This window comes from Phalaenopsis equestris, unplaced genomic scaffold (assembly GCF_001263595.1).
Source record: "Phalaenopsis equestris unplaced genomic scaffold, ASM126359v1 Scaffold000540, whole genome shotgun sequence".
Classification (NCBI taxonomy): Eukaryota; Viridiplantae; Streptophyta; class Magnoliopsida; order Asparagales; family Orchidaceae; genus Phalaenopsis; species Phalaenopsis equestris.
Genome location: NW_018164980.1, coordinates 1,784,323 through 1,803,449, shown reverse-complemented (window position 1 = coordinate 1,803,449; position 19,127 = coordinate 1,784,323). Strand labels below are relative to the sequence as shown.

The 19,127-nt window shown below is 39.2% G+C and overlaps 2 protein-coding genes across 2 annotated transcripts; one reads left to right on the top strand and one right to left on the bottom strand.

The window, feature by feature from the left end:
• Positions 1–5,394: 5,394 nt before the first annotated feature.
• LOC110029020 lies at positions 5,395–6,259 on the top strand. The gene has a single exon (XM_020731129.1). The coding sequence runs from the start codon at positions 5,529–5,531 to the stop codon at positions 6,087–6,089; it is 561 nt and encodes a 186-aa protein (XP_020586788.1). The 5' UTR covers positions 5,395–5,528; the 3' UTR covers positions 6,090–6,259.
• Positions 6,260–12,559: 6,300 nt separating this feature from the next.
• Positions 12,560–13,579, bottom strand: LOC110028960 (AT-hook motif nuclear-localized protein 17-like). The gene has a single exon (XM_020731043.1). It carries the CDS (start codon positions 13,457–13,459, stop codon positions 12,857–12,859), a length of 603 nt encoding a protein of 200 aa, XP_020586702.1. The 5' UTR covers positions 13,460–13,579; the 3' UTR covers positions 12,560–12,856.
• Between the last annotated feature and the right edge of the window lie 5,548 nt (positions 13,580–19,127).

Genomic DNA, 19,127 nt, shown 5'->3' with positions numbered 1-19,127 from the left:
AAAGCAGTGTAAGATAGAGACCTTAACTAGCAAGACCAGTCAGGATATTATTGCTAATTTGGAGATCCTTAACATAAAAAGAGTTAGGAATAAAGGTTTCTCCGAGGGTCTGAGTCATCAATCAACACATATATTCAACTGTCGTAAGCAAATAGCTCAGTAAAGGTAAAATACAAAAACAAAGATGAAAATTTTGTCTAAGAGACATAAAGCAGATAGCCGGTCAAAATCAGCCGATCGACAACATCGACCTAGAGCCGACCGAAAGTCTCAAGAGAGGATTTTGGAACAAGTGAAACAGAGCGCAACGAGACGCTAAAATCATAGTACAATTAGTGCATTATTGTGATTGCATTTCTGACATTTAAAGTATCTCCTTCTTATCGCAGCTTCACTTTAAAGAAATAAGAGACTTGATGACATTTGTGTATAACCAAAAGATGTCTGATATACGAAAAGGTGAGAGAGACATGCAGAGGTGTCAATGAAGATAACTCTCAGAGGCTAGCACATAATTTATACTTTGATCCTCCTTTTTTCTATAAATAGGACCTTTCCATGTAAAGGAGATCATGTCATTTTAGGCATCGCTCTCCCCTTTTCTTGTCATAAATATTTTTAATATTGTGGCATGGGTTTGAGAGCCCGAGGAACACCCCCACTTTTGGCCCGTTGGGGTCAATCACTGCATCACTCTCCCTTCGCTTTTTTTTTCTCTCACGGTTCTCTACGCTTTATTCCTTGGGCATGCCTACATGATAAATTAAGATTCAGCAATTGCGATTTTATTCTAGAGTGTGGTTTTGATTTGTAATCAGATTGAAGCCCTAGTAGAAGTATAAATTTTTTTCTATCCCAACATTGATCTGAAATAAAAAATGTTTGGCTATTTAATTAGGCTCCGTTTGGGATCACTTTTGTTTTCTATTTTATGTTTTTTTTTTTTTTTGGTTCATACTTTGACTTAAATTAAAACATGTCTGACAGAAATAGTTATTTTTAAAAATACTCAAAATATCTTCGGAAGTGTTTGGGAGCGCCTTTTAATAAGATTTATCACCAGATTTACTAAATTCAGTCAAACGCTAAATTACAAGAGTTTCGTGGATCATGATTTTTTGGATTTAGGATTCCAAATTTTGTCTTCAATTCAACTTACATCCAGATATACTAAATCCAAGAGTAAGGTGAATCTACTGGATTTACAATGTACAGATTTAGTAAATCCTACTTGCAGCCAAACACTCACTTCAAGTGTGTTGAGCATTTTTAAAAGCAAGATGATTTATTTTTATAAACGAAAAATAAAAAACATATAAAAATTATGCTAACCAAAAATCTTTTCAATAATAAAAGTAAAAACCAAACTTAAAGCAGAAAACAAAGCTTTAGATTTCTTTCTCACCCCTCTGTCTCTCCTTTCTTAATTTTCACCCGGAGCATTTCTCATCATCCCCTCCTATCTTCTTTTTTATTTTTTTTATTTTTGCGTGGGGGGGTGGGGCGTAGGGGGTGGGAGTAAATAGGTGAGAATAAACTATACTCAGAAACAGGAAAAGCTGAAAAGGGAAAAAATCTATGAAAAAAGAAACAGTACCGCAAGGAAATGTAAAATAGAAAATTTTAACTCAGATTGAACCGCAGTGTCATAAGGGACATCACTATCCTGCATAATCTGATAATATTCAGTATATACTCCTATCTTCTTGTTCTCGGGTTTGAGTGTCTGAAACAATCAGACTTTACTATGGAAGGTTATAATTTGCTAAAAATCTGTAGAGAAAAGTTTCAAACAATCAAACATGTTGTTTCAGGACAAACCCCAAGATACCAAAAGAAATTAAAAAAAGACAAAAAAAAACATTTTTATTGAATTATCTTCTAAATTTGGAGTACACAAATTTAGAATGCTCCCTATAAGATTAAAGCAAAGCAATATTCCTTAATATTGCAATATATCCGCATCAATTTTAAGGACTCATTTGATCTTCGAAGATAGAAAATAAAGAAAAAGCTTCTGGCCTTTATTATTTTCATTTAATTAGAAATCATATTTAATTTAAGCTTTGCAAATCCAAAAAAAAATAAAACAAAAATATAATATAAAATTGATTAAAATAAAATTCTTTTCTAAAATGAAATCTTTTCCACAAGTAATCAAATGAACTCATTACAAAATCTATAGACATTGGCATTCTAAAAGCCACATTTTAGTTGTTTACAACAATATGCTAAATATGTGATAAACGTGTTCTTGCTTTATAATTTGATCAGTTAGCTATACAGATAATCAAGTAGTTACTCGTCAACGCATCAATTGTCTAAAATTAGATAACATTTTTTCAAACTTGAAAAACTATATTTTATATAAATCCAATTTATTTCTCCTTAAGACATTTTAAAAAGAAGCTCATACAAGCTAAAATCAATAATGACTTCTAATACTCATTCAAATATTAAAAATAATAAATTTTACTACCGTATTGAAATATACTCTGATTCGAGAATAAGAATATAACTGCAAATGAACTGAGCAAGACCAAGCAAGGGTCGCGATTAAACCCTTATATTAAGAGCATGTTCATGCTCAGCCCAAGCTCAATTATAACATTTAAGATTGTTCAAGCTCGTTTGTAAATATCCTAGCCAAGCCCAAATTGAGCTTGATTCAAACTCGATTTATATATAAGGACTATCAAGCTTATTAACAAGTAGTTCTTTAACAAAATAAATGAGTCATAATTAATCGAGTCTTACACAACTTTATATGAGCAATTTGTTAGCAAAAGAACTAGTCGTATCAAATAAAGTTCGTTGAATCTAAAATAAACATTTAAATAATATTGTTCACAAATGAATTGTAATCTAGAAGTAATTGAGTCGTAAGGGAACTTGTTCAAGAACTTACAATAACACTGTTCATGAACATAAATGAACCAAATAACAAGCTATTTAAGCTTGTTTATTTAGTAATTAAGTACTTAAGAAAATGTTCAAATTCATTTGAATGGTTAATTAAATGATTATGAAAGAGTTTTAATCGAGTCAAGCCATGAAAAACTTGTGGAATGCTCATTTCATTTGCATCCCTAATTGTATAATGAAAAATGATCTGCACATATCTCGAGACAATCAAATAATTGGTCACCTCACTTCAGTCGGCCGACCAAGCTCTCTCCCTTGGTCATCTCATTTCAGTTGGTCGATCCACTCTCTCTTTCGACTAGACATATAACCACGCTAAAGCGATCATCATCTTCAAAAAATTCACATATAAGCCACTTAATTTCTTATGTATTGAGCGTTATCAGGACCAAGGCAAAGAAACATGGACATGAAAGCCCGCATCGATCTCAAGACGTCCAACGGTCGAAATAAAAAGGAATAAAATGCTCTTTGCTTATCTCTTTAAAACATATCCAAATTTCTAATTTTTGTACATTTTACCCCTCATATCTTCTGTAAATATGAAGGCTTCATGAGGTTAAAGGGGAGACTTTTTTGGGGGCAATCATCTTTTGTAACCTCTAATTTTATGGAATAAAATAAGTTCATGAGCCCGTAAACACTTCCCCCCCCCCCCCGATCGAGGGAACTCCTCCTCCTCCTCCTCTCTCTCTCTCTCATTTCTCTATCTCTCACGCTCTATTCCTTGAATACGATCTACCGAACAGATTCAAATTCAACACTTGCTAAGGGCTCGTTGGCGCGACTTCTTCTGCGCGGTGCGGCGGGAGGTCATGGAAAGACACTATTTGGCGCTGCGTTTAGCTCGCGGCCACCGTGAATCTGGGCGAAAAGCCGACTGCGGGTGAGACCCGGCAGCGTGCATTACCACTCTACTTTGTTACTCATGTATCCCTAATTTTATCTTCGTTAGTTCTCCCACGTTCTTTAGCTGCCCCGCGCCCTACCGAGTGTGACCTTCCGGCGGATCCAGGTACGTGGGGGAGAAAGAGGGATGATGTTTCTAGAACAAATTCAGATAGCTAAGGGAGGAAGGAGGAAGTAAATGGTATTGCTGGTGGGCGACCTAGGCTTGTTTTGCAGTCTCGGGCGGTTTCGTTGGCCAACGACAATACGGATGGTCATGGTAAATTTACTTTAATCGTTAATAGCAAGGATTCAAATCCATTTGGACTTGCTTGCCCCAAAGAGGAAGTGTTGGCTGAGAAGGGACAGGATTGGAAGAAGCTTGATGATAAGGGACTAATGACCTTACTTCAGGTAAAAAGGGTCGTGGCTTGGGTAATGGAAGTTTGTCTGAGGATCACACTCAGTGAAGTTGGAGCAAGGAAGTTGCATCTAATGCTCCTGCTTCAATGTCTGGTTTTCTACGTCCACCTAATATTTATTGATTTTGCTTTATCAATTTGTGCTATTTGCTTATTTTTTTACTTTCTTTGTTTATAATTTGTTTATATTGTGCAGCTTCTGCTTTGATAAAATAGTTTCCTGCCTTCTAATTTCATTTACCTTACGTAACTTATTTAATTCTATTAAAAAAAAAGAACTATGTTGGAATTAACTTGCTTCATTTTTTGTTTGGACTATATATTAATACTTTAGATTAGAGTTTGCCCTCTTTACTTAGGCATTAATTGAGTCTTCTATCTAGCCATCATGAAAGTTATTCGAGTTCTTGCTTGTCTAATTACTGCTCACAATTTTCTTAAATAATGGTGTTAGTTTCTATTGTTGCATTGATATCTTATTTTTATTAGTGGCTACACATTTTGTGCTCCCTAACATTGATAGTTGTGCTCCCTATCATTATTACAAATAAATTTACTGAATAGGGGCAGAATTATCAATTTTTCAGAAACAGCTGACCTACAACTGTTTTCACACAGCTGCAATAAACAGACAGTCTACTTCCCCGCAGCAGCTTCCTGAGGCAGTTTAGCTGCTGCAGCTGTGCCTAACAAAGCCTAAGAATAAAAATTAGTGGAGACTTTTGACATCAATCTCAATGCAAATATCAAGTAACAGAGAAAGGAACGGCCATGATCAACTTAGAAAAGAACACGGTTTCTACACGCTAGTATGGGTGGAGGACAGACCTTTGAGCCATTTGCCGCCACCGGTGAGAAGCCGTTAGAAACAAACCCCAAACTTAGATCGTCTCCTTCGCTATTAAACACCACTATTCCTTCTCGTCTTCCTCCCTCAAAGGAAAATAAACAGCCTTTTCTCTGGTTTTCTCTCCGGCCCTTCAGCTCGCCGGTGGAGAGCAATATGAGCTGATTCAATGACCCCCCGTCGAAGTACCTCGGAAATGACCACGATGGAGACAATGCGTTTGAAACAGCTTCTGCTTCTGTGCCTTCGTTCCCATAGCTCTCGTTTGGCCCTCGTGGGTGGTAATCACACCGCTGCTCGTTTTTGCACCCGCTAAATCTCTGCCGTCCAATCATTCCTTCTTTTCTATCTTCTTCTTCTTTCTTCTCCTTCCGACGAAATATTCACAGCCGATCCGGTGGATAGAGGTGCTCGGCAGTGCGGTTGAGCCCGGCTGGAATCAGATCATGGTCCGCTTCTCATATACACGCTTTCTCTGCTTCGTAGCCCGAGCAGCCATACTTGCCGTCATCGTCTGCTTCCGCTGGTACCACGCAGGCGAAGGGCCAGCTATGAAAAAATGGGAGGTCTCTCTTTTACCGGAGCTTCTCCGCGGCCTCAATGGCATTGAGCTTCTCACACCTGACGCCAATCGCGCCGTTTTCCATGTGGATCATTCCTCCCAGATTTCAACTGTTGTTGAGAACCGGGTGGAGCGGATTAATGTCGAGGACAGCACATACGCCATCGGTTCCGGAACACAAGATTTCGTCTTCGTCTCCGGCGACAATTCCGGCATTCGTTTCGCCGACATCGCCCTCAAAATAGGCGGCATCGCAGCCGTCCAGGTCGACCTAAGTGCCAATGAGCCGTTCCGCATTCCGCCCAATTTCCAGATCGTCTACATCAGTCGACTCTCCTCCACCGTAATCGCCATGCGGAAGATCTCGGGGGCCCCTCCGACCCTCAACGTCACCGGCAAACAAACAGAATTCTCGCAGTATCGGAGGCCAAAAAGGAAGCAGTGAACATGCTGAACATGCTTGAGGACGTGGCGCTTGAACCCCCGGCGAAGGGGCGGCTTCAACTTCATCATCTGACTCGGTACCTTCCCGATCTGCTCGGAGACTCATTGGCTGACTACCGCCGACGAGTATTCGTTGCCCGGTAGCGAACTCTGGTTCGCGAGACGATACCCTACAAGAAATCTGGACTTCGAGATCATTCGAGTGGACGTCAACGATGCAATCAGCACCGGTGATTCGCCCGCCGTTACATCTGGTGGAGCGGGAAGCATGACGGAATGGCTGTGGCGAAATGTGCGGGAGGAGGATTTTGTGGTTATGAAAGCGGAGGTGGAAGCGGTGGAGGAAATAGTGAAGGGGAGGGCGATCAGGCTCGTCGACGAGCTCTTCCTGGAGTGCAGAAACCAATGGCAGAAAGGGAGAGGGTTGGCCAAGAGCCGGCGAGCGTACTGGGAGTGCCTCGCGCTTTACGGCAAACTCCGGGACGAAGGTGTCGCCGTACACCAGTGGTGGGAATGACATTTTTTTATTTCTTTTCTATAGATGAAAATAAGTTCTAATAAAATAAAACTGGTAAGGTACGGAAAATCATGCTATGCATTGACACACTCTTCTCTTCAATTAAAGAGGATGAAATCACAATGCTTATGTACAATGTCAGTTCAGCAGTAATAGCTGTAACAGGCCGCAGGCCGCAAAGGTCGTAGTCGATTACTATGAAGGCTAGTCCATCCTGAATGTTGTAGATGATGGTCATAACACCTGTTGACAGTGGAGGCCGTAGTTGAAAAACTTTTTTAGTGGTTGTCCACGTAAGCTGTAGATAGTTGCTTCAGAAGCGTCGGTGGGCCACAGAGACCGCATTAGGAAGTTGTAGGAGCTATTAGTCACGTAGGTCATAGTTGGTCACATATGTTTTAACGGTAAACTCTGATAATGTATGCATGCTACAAAGTTAGGACTTGGGAGTTGCATCAACCATCTCTTACTTTCACCTATTATTCACCGCCTATTAATTGCTCGCTCACTATAAACGCTCTTCATAACTCCTTATAGACACCCATCACCCACCGTTCACTAGAGACCTCCTCTATATAATTTTAAATCAAAATATAAATTAGATAAAAATAATAAAAAACTAAAGTGAGCCAACATGACCCCTTTGTTTTTCAGTAGCTCTAATGATGAGCATGTATTATTGTAAGTGCTTTCTAAATCCCAGAAGAGGGGATCTTTTTATAAATGTTAAAAATTACTTGATGTTGTAGTCACAACAATAGTCAGCAACATAACAAATCAATGCAATTTAAGTGTAGCCACAGAGCTTTTTGGAGTTGTAGAGTTTTTACAATAGTTTTTCCTTATTTTTCTTGAACTTTCTTTTGCTTGCACAAATTTATAAGGGCCCTTTCTTTGCACAAAGGTCAAGCTATGAGAATAGACTTTTTTTTTTTTTTTTGGGTTCATCCTTGTCCTCTTGTTTCTTTAGCTCCTCATAAAGTCCTCATTTAGATGGATGGATTCGATATAATGGAGGTGAGCGGCAACTGAGGTTCTCCATCTCTATGATAGGGGTTTAGTTTTCCTCTAAGAAAATAGATGGTTGTCTTTATTTTAATAAATTGGATCAAATTATGAGATTTTTCAACTTATTTTTAAAACGTTTTAGATTTGATTCTTATTTATACATTTGTTTAACATTCACCCCTCTTCCTCTTGCTTTGGGATTTAACTGCAATGCCTTTTCATAATAGGATTGGTGTGCATTTCTTCCTTTATTTTCAAAAGGAGAAATAGATTTTTAGAATTATCAAATGGACAATCATATTTCATCGTGCCTTATTCATAAATAAAAGAGAGTACAATGATGATATTACATTTTTGCATTACTTTAAAGTGTATGTACTAAGATATTTCTGATTTTTTACATGTATAAGTTTGTAGTCATACTACTTTCTGGCTCGACCAACTAAGCTAATTATTTGGCTTTGAGTTGACAGGATTAACTCAGTCAGCTGAGCTTTAATCAGTATGGGTCGATCGGCTAATATGACACGGTTATCGATTCTTAATTCATAATGAAGAGCTTATAGGACGTCTATGGGATGGCTGGAGATGATGTGGAGTTGGATCTTCTCTCAGATAGACTCTAATAAAGGGTATGATACCATATCGGGTTAGATTTTTTATAGTGGTTAGCTTAGATGCTCTTTAGTTCTTGTTTTTGATAGAATGGTTCGTGCTCGGATCATTCGATCATCTTCTTATTCGTCTCATGGCATGGTTAGTTTTAGCATTGCTGGCTTAACTCGAACAGCTTCATTTGATCGGTTAAGTTGGACTCACATCCTTTCAACAGCGGGCGAACCTTCTTTATACTCTTTCTTTCTGGATTATTAGATCTAAGTTAGATCAGCTCTCAAGTATGAGGGGCTTAAATTTTATTTATGAGATGTAATCTTTGTTGAAGTTCTATTTTATTTTATGATGTATCTTAATGTCGATGAGATGGAATTGGTAATTCAAGATGACAATCTAGCTTTGATTGGCATATGTGAGAAACTGAATGTGGTGACAATAACATTAGACCATGGGACAAGAGAACACAATCGACTCTTAAGCAAGATGGTGGGGTTGATCACCTTCACGTCCCTTCTGATGGACACGAAGAAGAAGCTAAAATAACTCAAGACGTCCTCAAGGTTGTTTGCCCGTCGTATGGATGAGATTGAGAGTTCATTCACTTAGTCAACATGGATCCAACAAGGTGAGGAGATGCTTGAGCTATCGACTTGTGTGGAAAAGGTGAAAAGGATGGAAGAGGTGATGTTGACTTATTCTTAAGAACTATTTGACATCTGCGAGAGATCTCTGATGGTCCATGTCCAAGATGAGTCAAATTGGTTGGGTCGGTTTAGATATGATAGGGATTTTTTATCTAAGATGTTGCTTCAACTGGGGCATGTCTTGGTCGAAGCAGCAACAAAAGTAAAGAATTTTGTTTCAGACTAATTTTAAATGCTTGTATTATAATTTTAAGTCTATTTTTGGAATAAAATTTTTTCTTCACTTTTTTTGTGTCGATGTGATACCACGGCCAGCTCATGATAGAAATGACTATTGTATTCTGCTTTTACCCTTGTGCGATGGTTAGATTTCTTCCATTTTCATATATATATATATATATATATCTTCGTTATATATATATATAGGGCACAAGTTTGGTGAGATCACACTTTCTTTCTCTTTTTTCTCTTTCTTTCGGCCTCCCAATTCTTTGCCTTTGCACTCTGCTTAATGGCTCCTTGCTATTCTATGCAAAATTTTGGGTTGGTTGCTCTGAACGAACGATCATGAATGACCCTAGAGGACGTCAATCTGTTATAGGAGACTAGTGTCTTCAATCCTACCATCAAGCTTTGGGATACTGGTGAAGCTGATAGCTACCACTTTGTACGGTGATGATTTCCTATTTTACAAATACCAGTTTTGGTTGGGTCTCTAACTGCCCCTTTGTCATCTCAATCAACTATGACAGCATATCCTCCTAGATTAAGTTCAACTTTATCATGACCTTCGTCATTTTTTATCGTCGGTCAATAATCCCAAGGTTCATCGACCTCTTCAGTCGTTTGTTTTTTTTTCCTTATTGGTTCGGACGAGTTCGTGCAGTTTTTTTGCGATCTCCAAATCACTTATAAGTTATTTTTTATTATTCATAATGGTCGGATAAAGCTAATTACACAATAAATAACATGTTATATTAATTAATATCTTAAGAGCATAGGGTTAGGGAAAATTTGAAGTATATGATATTCCAAGCCAAAATTTGTAAAGCAACCCCCAATATTGAGGCAACTATTATATTTATTTTTAGGGTGCTGTGCATGTAATTTTCCCTTATTTTTATTTAATTTTATTTATATTTCTATCAAAAATTCGTCTCCTTAATATTGATTTGACTTTTGTGATTCATATTTGATCAAATTTGATGTGAATTTTATTTTTATGTTAAATATTAAATAGCTCATCATGCAAAAAATAAAATAAAAATTATTTTTAAGAAAAAGATGAGCAGCCAATCTCCGTTATTATAGAATATTCAAATTATTTTCAATCTATATGTTACTCGTGATTTTAAAATTAGAATGGACCGATTGATTTAATTGTGAACCGGTCATCCGATCAATCTAGTATAAGTTCAAAATCATTTATGCAAAGGGCTTCAATTAGGAGTGCAAGCGAGCCGAGTATGAGCGGGCTGAGGTTTTGTTCGTGTTCGGCTCGTTTGCATTAACTCCTGTTCAAAATATGCCCGTGCTCACATTAGACTTGTAATGAATCTGTTTGTGTTCGGCTCAATATTTGCTCGAATTTATTTGTGATCAGCTAGAAAAACTTTTGGTTCATTTGTTTGCACGATTTTAGCTTGAACTAAGTTGAGCTCAGCTAGCGAGCCAAAATTCCCCCACAAGCCGTGAGGAATTTCTTGTTTTTAAACTGTTCTAAGCTATTAGGAAAATTTTTCTCATATATGTGATGTCGAACCAATGTAAGAGCGATGAGATATATAACACTCGAACTTTAATTCTTACATTTGCCACGTGCTGAAAGATTCGCAGCGTAGAATAATAATCTAATGTCTTAACATTAGACAAAGATTCAACACACACATATAAAATGAGGACTAAAAATGATGAGAAATCTCGATTTTTATGTGAAAAACCTCAGAAAGGATAAAAAGACGGAGAAAATATTATGTTCGGAGTCCGAACATGCAGCGGAGGTCTAAACTCCCGTTCCGCCCCCCTATATCATGTCTATCATCCAGACGAGTTGCGTCCGGACTAAAGACAAAATATTTGAGCTGTGCCCGGACTCTCTGCATAATATTTTTTGGACGAGTTTGCCGAAATAACAATATATGTCCAACGTGTTTAATTGGACTTATTTAATCATATGTGACGTTTATTTCATGACGTTATATTCACATCGGAAGTCAGGGGGAGTCTTTTACATTCACATTGCGAGTATTTATAATGTAATAAATTAGAGTGGTACCTTTTCTATTTGATATTTTTCTTGTAAATTACCACATCAATAAAGCTTTAATGTGGGACCACATCAATTAAATATTTTATTGAATCTTGTAAGTTTTCTAATATTTAATTATGCATATTCAATCCATAAAAATATTATTATTATTAAACTATTATATTATTTAAATTTTATTAAAATAATTTAATATTTAATTTTAAATCCATTCAAAACATTTGAAAAATAAGTATCTTTTACTTCTATCCTCGAGTTTTCTTCAATACTTTAAGCTCTTGTCCCTCATGAGAGATGTGAGTCTCTATTTATAGAGGTACGGGTGATATTAATGCATGAATATGATTCACTCTGATCGGACGATCCATAAAGATTTCTAAGATAAAATAACATTTAATGAACATTTGAGTATATTAACGATGTCGGAATTGAGTGATCTTAGGCTCGTTTGATTTATCTTGTTGAGTGCTCGATTCGACTATAACTCGTCAGATTTGACATACGTTTGATCTTCCAAATATATTGAAAAAACTTTCAAACATTGTTTAGCAACTTTATCAGGGCTTGATTTAGTTCGGTTGAGCCAACCATGATAACATTGAGTTCATTTCATCAAGTCGGTCGGTTTTGACTATAAGTTTGTTGTAATTTGAGCTGCGGATTACTTTGCCATTCCTTATTCAAAATATTATCTCGAAATCTTGTGTTATGCCAATATGTAAATTTAGGTGTGATATATGCAAATACATAAGACGATGTTTGTTATATGTGTAAATTTATCTAAATATAAAAATAAAAGTTTAAGTGTTAAACATGTAAATATATAAAAATTGCGTGGTATGTTTGAAGATTTTCCAATTTCATTTTTTATTTCAAAAAGAAAAAAATTATTTAGTTGAGTCAAAATTAATTTTAGATAAGACTTATTTTTTATTTAGATAATTATTTTAAATTTCTCAAAAATAGAAATTAATTGTATAATGATAAAGAGACTTGATGGTGAAATGACGAAGAGAAATTATTACTAACAAGCAGAAATGAGCTCTTAAAATTGGAAAAATATAATTATACGAAAAATAAAAGCATGGCAATGTGGGTTTTCAGTAAAATAAAAGCCAATAATATTTATTGAAGATGGGGTTAACATAATAATATTTAAATACGAAAATATAAAAAATAGAAATAAAAATGTAACTTCTAGAAAATATTAAAATAAAATTATAAATTTACATTCATACCACCGGATTCTTAGGTATAGATATATATATATAATATCTAAATTTTATTTTTTTATATTTATATCATTCAAATATTTCACATCCTATCAAAAATATCATCATTTTAATTTTCAAAAAATTAATGTAAAAATTGAACTTTAAGCACATGATATATAAATAGATAAGAATTAAGTGGTAGGTGGACGATGGAGATCGAACATCATATGTATTTTTATATATTATTTTCAGCCATCCTGCCATTTAATACATACTTCCAAGCTCCAATACATACAATCCTTAAAATACACGAATCCAAAATTATCAAATTTCAACTAAAAATAGACTCATAAGTCCCAGATTAAAACTAGCACGCCGGCCGACATGCCGCCGGAACCCAAACGCAGTCATCTCTTAACCTCAACGCGCCGCCATCATCTTCCGCCGGCGTTTGAATCCCATAAACGGCGTAACCCCTTCGACCCTCCGCCTCCCTCCTCTTCTTCACCTCCCCTCCGATACCTCCTCTCCCGACGCAGATCCCGAAACCTCCCCTTCCTCTTCCGGCAACCGGTGAAACACTGGATCGGAAAAGACCGCCGCCAAAACCATCACTTTATCCGCCGCAACAAGCGGCCCCACCACCGCGCCTCCCACCACCTGCCCCTGCGGCCCGGCGAACGACACCGACATGTTCCTTTCTCTGCCGCCGAGGAGGAGAAACGTTGCCGAGAGAGAAATTAGGTCAAATCGACCGCGGAAAGTTAGGGCGGCGGAGGAAGGGGAGGTCTGCAGGATTGTGGCGGTGGAGATGGGACCGGAGCCGGCGAGTACGCAGAGGTTTAATCGGCGGCGAAGGGAGAAGTCGGAGAGTGATTTGGCGACATCGAGGCCGGCGGAGATTTCGAGAACGTGAGTGCGGAGGGCGGATCCGGATCCGGGTTCGGATTCGCAGGTGATGATTACGGGGGGTTTTAGTTTGTTCTTGGAGCCAATTGGCCGGCCGCGCCGCCGTTTAGCAGAGTGCTCGATGCTGGAACCATCGCCGGCGTTGGTGGTGCTGCGGCTACTGATTTCCGGCCAAAAGTTATCGCCGCCGGGTTTCATTGTTCGGAAATGGTTGGAAGCTGCAAGAAGCTGCGAGGGGAAAGAGGGTTTTTATGGAAGGAATTTGGACCTGAATGACGTCCAGTGAGAGGAGAGAGTGTGGGTCCCGCCTCGTCTCTGGGCATCCGCACCTACGGACGACCGCACCTAATAAATGAAATTAGATGAGGATATTCATCTCATTCGAGTTTTATTTTAATTATTTTATGTTTTGACATGTGTTTTAATTCTCTTATACAACTGATTTCTTGATTGTATATAAATATTATTAGACTTTATTACTTTATCGCATAAGTTATTATAGATATTCATATTACATAGGTGAATTTTTATTTAATTACATTGAGAAAATTATGCATCAATATAAATTATTTTCAGATAGACTTAACATAGGGGATGAGAGTGAGAGGGAGAGGGAGAGAGGGAGAGAGGGAGAGAGGGAGAGCAATATCACACTAAAGAACGGTAAATTTGTGCGACCTATATTTATGAAATATGCCATATATTTATAGGAATGATTTTTTGTACATTTACATGGTGCACCTCTAGAATATCTAGATACAACGGAGGTATTTTTGTCCATATGTGAATGTCATTCATAATGCTCACAGGTGCGGCTAAGTCGTTGTTATGTCGGGTGGCTATGTAGTTAGGTTGTTGTTTGGTCGGACGGCTATCAGGTCAAGCAACTACTTGCTAGAGTCCACGTCAACTGTCTCGAAACTGAGAGATGCACTTATCTTTCTCGATTCATCTGAGTTGGTAGGCTCATCTGAGCGAACCTAGTTAGGTGAGTTTAATACACCCCTCATCCGACGCACCACCTTTTTGGTTCATGGGTCAAGCTGGCTAGGCTAAAGTCATGCCAGTCGATCGGATTTTTTGCTGGACCAGTCGAGAGTAGGGGCTGATGTTCAACCAATGGCACTTCGTGTCGATTGAAACACCAAACATCTCCATTGTGGTCCAAGCAAACACCTCCCGACACTCCTAAAGCACATGTATCAGTTCGTTCCTGAACCCTGTACGAAAATGTTCACTGGTTAGAAAAACCTTATCGAGTTCTTCGTCAGACAGATACCTGGAGGATGGCCTCGCTGGTCTCGAGATACCTTCCCTTTTGATTTAGATGTCATGTGGTTCATGGTCGATGTTCGAACCCACTCAAAAATAGCAGCTTCAAGAATGCTCCAAGTTTTCTCAAATCGTCATCACCTCCCCGACGTCTGGGAACTTTACCGCCACATAGTAGGTGGAAGCTATGACTCGATAGTTGTTCAGGAGTGGTCAATCGTAGATGGCATTATAGATCGACAGGGATGTCATCACAAGAAAGACCTCTGTACTACTTCTCGCGTTCTCCCCAAGAGATGGTTAGGGCGACGAGGCCTAGTGCCTCCTTCCTTTCCCTAGAAAATCCGAACAATGGGTTGGTCGGAGTTGTCAATCGGTCGGTCTTTAGGTCGATCTTATCAAACACCGTTTTGAACAAGATGTTGACTGAACCCTCTGTATTAAGAAGAATATTGCCCACCTAATTGTTGGTAATCTGTGTTGTGATGATGATTGCTCCATTATAGGGGCTCTCCTTTGGTGGGAGATCCTCATCTGTAAAGACAATTTGCAAATGGTTACATGTATACTGGAAGCCGGAGCCTATCTCCCTCGAATGTTGTCTCTTTCTGCCTGAGGGCCGAGGTCCTCCCCCTAAAATGACCTGGTCTGATCTGTTTGAGGGTTCTCCTACCGCAATCTTGCCTTGCCGCTGTGTATGTGCATTGACTGCAACAAACTCTTCAAGCTTCTAGGCGCGGATGTGCCCCTTAATCAAGTTTCAGAGGTTACTACATTTCTTTGTGTCGTGGCTATGTTCACGATGGTACCGCCAGTACCTATTCGGATCTCGTAAGGCTGGGGCCAACTTTTATGGCTGGGTCGATTTAAAATAGTCGTTTATCTGGATGATCTGACCAATTTCAGCCTTTGACACGTTGAGAGGAGTCAAACCTTGCATTTCTCGTTAGACATGTGATTGTTCATAATACTGGGTCAGTCGTTGATCAGAGCATCATTTCCATTCATGATTTCTTGGGTCATTCCTTTGCTAATCCCGAGACCGTGAGTTAATGTTTTGGTGACCAATAGAGGGTTGATTGTCTTTTGCCTTATGCGGTTCTCCTCATTCTTTCTGCTTCTTTGAGGAATGGTCAGATGACTCCGACTTACCCTTTGGAGAGTCCCGGAGGTCTTCCTCAGTGAGTTTGTGCTTGTTTTTATCTCCAATACTTCATCAAAAGTAGCGGGTTTAAATAGGTTTAGGTCATACATAAACTGCTCACTTCAGACTCCTCGTTTTAAGTTTGTTCCAGCTATATCAGGCTTGAGATCCCTAACTTCGAGCATCTCGTTTTGGACGCGGCTGATGTACTCTCACAGACTCTCATTTTCTCCTTGCTTGAGCTTAGGCAGGGTGTCCGAGTCTTCCTCTGCTTCTGTACTTTTGAGAAGTTTGTATCGAAGCGTCTCTTAAACTCATCGTAACTTGGAATGGTTTCGGTGAGCAGACCGTTGATCCACTGAAGGACCGACTCCTTCAGAGTGGTTAAGAAGAGATGACACATTGAAGGGTCGTCGATCTGGAGCAGACTGACGGATAATTCAAACGATGTTATGCGGTTGATCCGATGGACCCACCTTTGTAAGAATCTTGTGAAGGGATCCTTAGCTTGGGCGGGCAGTATTGCCTCTTTCCGTTGGCGAGTGAACGCCCATCCTTCGAACGACCATATAAGCACTTGTATTCGCTCTTCCCATCGTATTTTTGCTTGTGCAGATGCACCAATGTCAGCGTGTTTGAACTCGCCTTGTCCCTCTATTCACTAGTTGCTGACTTGGTTGTCTAGAGTAAGCGGGTTTGACGACGGGGGCCTTTGAAGATGGATCACCTGAGGTTCAGCCTCCAAACAGGGTGGTTGGTCATTCCTCTAGGTGATTGCTGCCCTGGGATCTGGAATTGCTACATCATGAGGGTCATTTAGACTTTTAAGCCCTGGGCTTGTTCATGGATGTCTAGTTTTGTAGCATCCTATTTGGTCCCATGCTGCTATCTCACTTTGGGAAGCTTCTCCTTCGCAGTCTTTTCCACTTCTCATCTGTGGCCTATCCGCGCTCACCACTTTGTTTTTTAGGATGTTGGATGCTAAATTATCGTTTGTAAAAAAGCCCCAAGAGTTTATGATTGAGTGAAAGAATAAAGAAAGAAAGAGAGTATAGTAACTGAAGTGTTTTCTATAGAGAGAATCAGTAAAAGTCTCTTTATTCATATTTTCTTATATGTAAGAGTGTATTTTCTATAGTCATAAAAAGGATGGAGCAGTTATGGAAACCGTTCTTAATACAATTTATGCTCTAATTAATTGTATGGATTTCATACTAAATGGCTATTGCAGTTTGAATTTTAATATGACGTTAACTTGGTCAGTCGACTTGCTCTACTTCGGTCGATTAAGGAGATTTGTTGAGTGACGACCATACCACGGGTTTGTTCGCCGAGGCGCCTAGTTAAATGTCGATCTCGTCCACTGCGATAAAGGAGAGTCGATCGATTAGTCGTGATCAAGGGTTCTTTGTTGTTTCCCAATCGTCGGGACTGTCCGCACGGCCTATCGTTTAAATCTCTCGCCATATTGTGTTGGTTGATTCCTGACCACACGGTTGGCAGTAAAGTGATAAGACGTCATGTTCGTCCGGCCGTCGTCTGGGCTGTTTGAATGCTTTGAGTTTCTTGTTGATAGTTACAGTATATACAATCACTTAATTTTAAGGCTGCTAAAACATTTAAATGCTAAAAAAATAATGTTTGATTAAGGAAATCAGCATAGAATAGAGGTGTATACGAGTCGAGTCAAGCTCGAGCCACCCTTAACCAGAGCTTAATCTTAATTATTTAATCAAGTTTGAACTCGAGTTTAAATTAAATATAGATGTGCTTGAGAATTCGTGATGGCATGTAATGAATTATCGTATTAGTGTTGTATGAGAATTTAACATACACTCATATAAAAAGAGAATAGTAGGAGGAGATGCGTTGATTTTTTTAACATGAAAAACTATGTAAATGGGAAAAAACACAGGGCGCAGCCCAGTTGGAATAATCCACTATGTAATTATAAGTACATAGGTTCACTTTTCTTCTAAATTATGGAAGATTGAGCTACAAAGTTGATCCTTGTTGATTTATAATATAGTTATAACATGACGTGAAGGTCGCATTCAATTACTTTGGATGTTTTAGTCAGCCGTGAATTTTGTTGACAGTGGTTGTAGCCCCAGGTTGTCTTAGAGTCCTTAGTTGAAGGTCATGATAGTACTTATACATTTGCGGCGTAGATGTATGCTTCATTAGAGTTGGTTGTTCACATAGGATACGGTAGGAAGCTACAATTGTAAGCCGCAGAGGTCGGAGTTGAGGGGGACATAAGATGCGAGCCATGTAGGCAGTAGTAGTGAGTTGTATTAATATTTGTAGGTCGTAATGGTTGAAGTTGGGGGCCGCTTGAGCTGTGTCTCATGGATGGTCACATAGTTCGTAGCGGAGAGTTGTAATAACATTCGTAGGTAGCAGAGGCTCGAGTTAGGAGTTGCATGAGCAATGTGTTGGCATCAATTTTTTATGTTGTAAGTGTAGGATATCCACTTGAACGCTATGAAACATTGCTCGATGCATGTGTTGATTCTCATTCTGCAAGACAACTATTTATGACCCTCCGGTGCATATTGAAGAGGCACGTGATTGGTGACATTCTGCTAGACTCTAGAATTTTCTTAGGAGAAAGTCAGTTGGCATTTGTTTGCGAAACAACTTTGAACGGACAACAAATTTCATTGGGACATTCACATGCAAATCGGGCTCGAATTGCCTTAACCATCAACAAATTTGTCTAGAAAAAACTGAATTGCAAAATGGATCACACGAGCTCGTCGGGAACAATGAATTTACATAGGAAGGACACTCATATTACTAGGGTTCCGTGCAAGAGCGGACAACACGTAAACCGATGCACGTGAATTCAAAAAAAAATTTAAAATTAAAAAAAAAGAGGGATAAAAGCCCTTTTTATGCCGTAAGGGCTCCCACACTGTTCACTCACGACTGCCGACACATGCTCCTATCGAGAAAAAAAATCGTGTGCAGCTCCTTCCTCTCGACACCGACGATTGTCATCGTCGACATGTCGTTCATCCCTCTCGGCCAGAGCAACTGATGCCACACTTCCCCCAACCTCTATTTGTTCTCGCCAGCGAGGTCGCTCTCCCCTTGCTCGCTCGATCCTCCCGTCGGCATCAATCTCGCTGGCACCGCTCCCGCTAGGCAGCTCCCTTCTTTCTCGGGCCTGAGGCTTTCACGTGAGACCACTCGAGTGCATCTCCCACTGAAGCTGAAACCCGAGCCGCACTCCTTTCCTAGGGATTCTCCCCCATGTTGGTACCCCTTGCAGCGCTCCTTCCCGGTGAGGCCATTCCGGTCAGCACTCCTTCTCTCAACAAAGTCTTTCGCCGGCAAATCCAGGTCTAAAGAGGATAGGACAATTTTTTCGGTAGTCCCTAAGAGAGGCTTTCGCTCATCCCGTGTGGGAGTCTTTCGCTCATCCCATATGACAGTTTTTCG

Coding starts and splice junctions, on each gene's coding strand:
- LOC110029020 (XM_020731129.1), top strand. CDS start 5,529: ATGGTCCGCTTCTCATATACACGCTTTCTCTGCTTCGTAGCCCGAGCA.
- LOC110028960 (XM_020731043.1), bottom strand. CDS start 13,459: ATGAAACCCGGCGGCGATAACTTTTGGCCGGAAATCAGTAGCCGCAGC.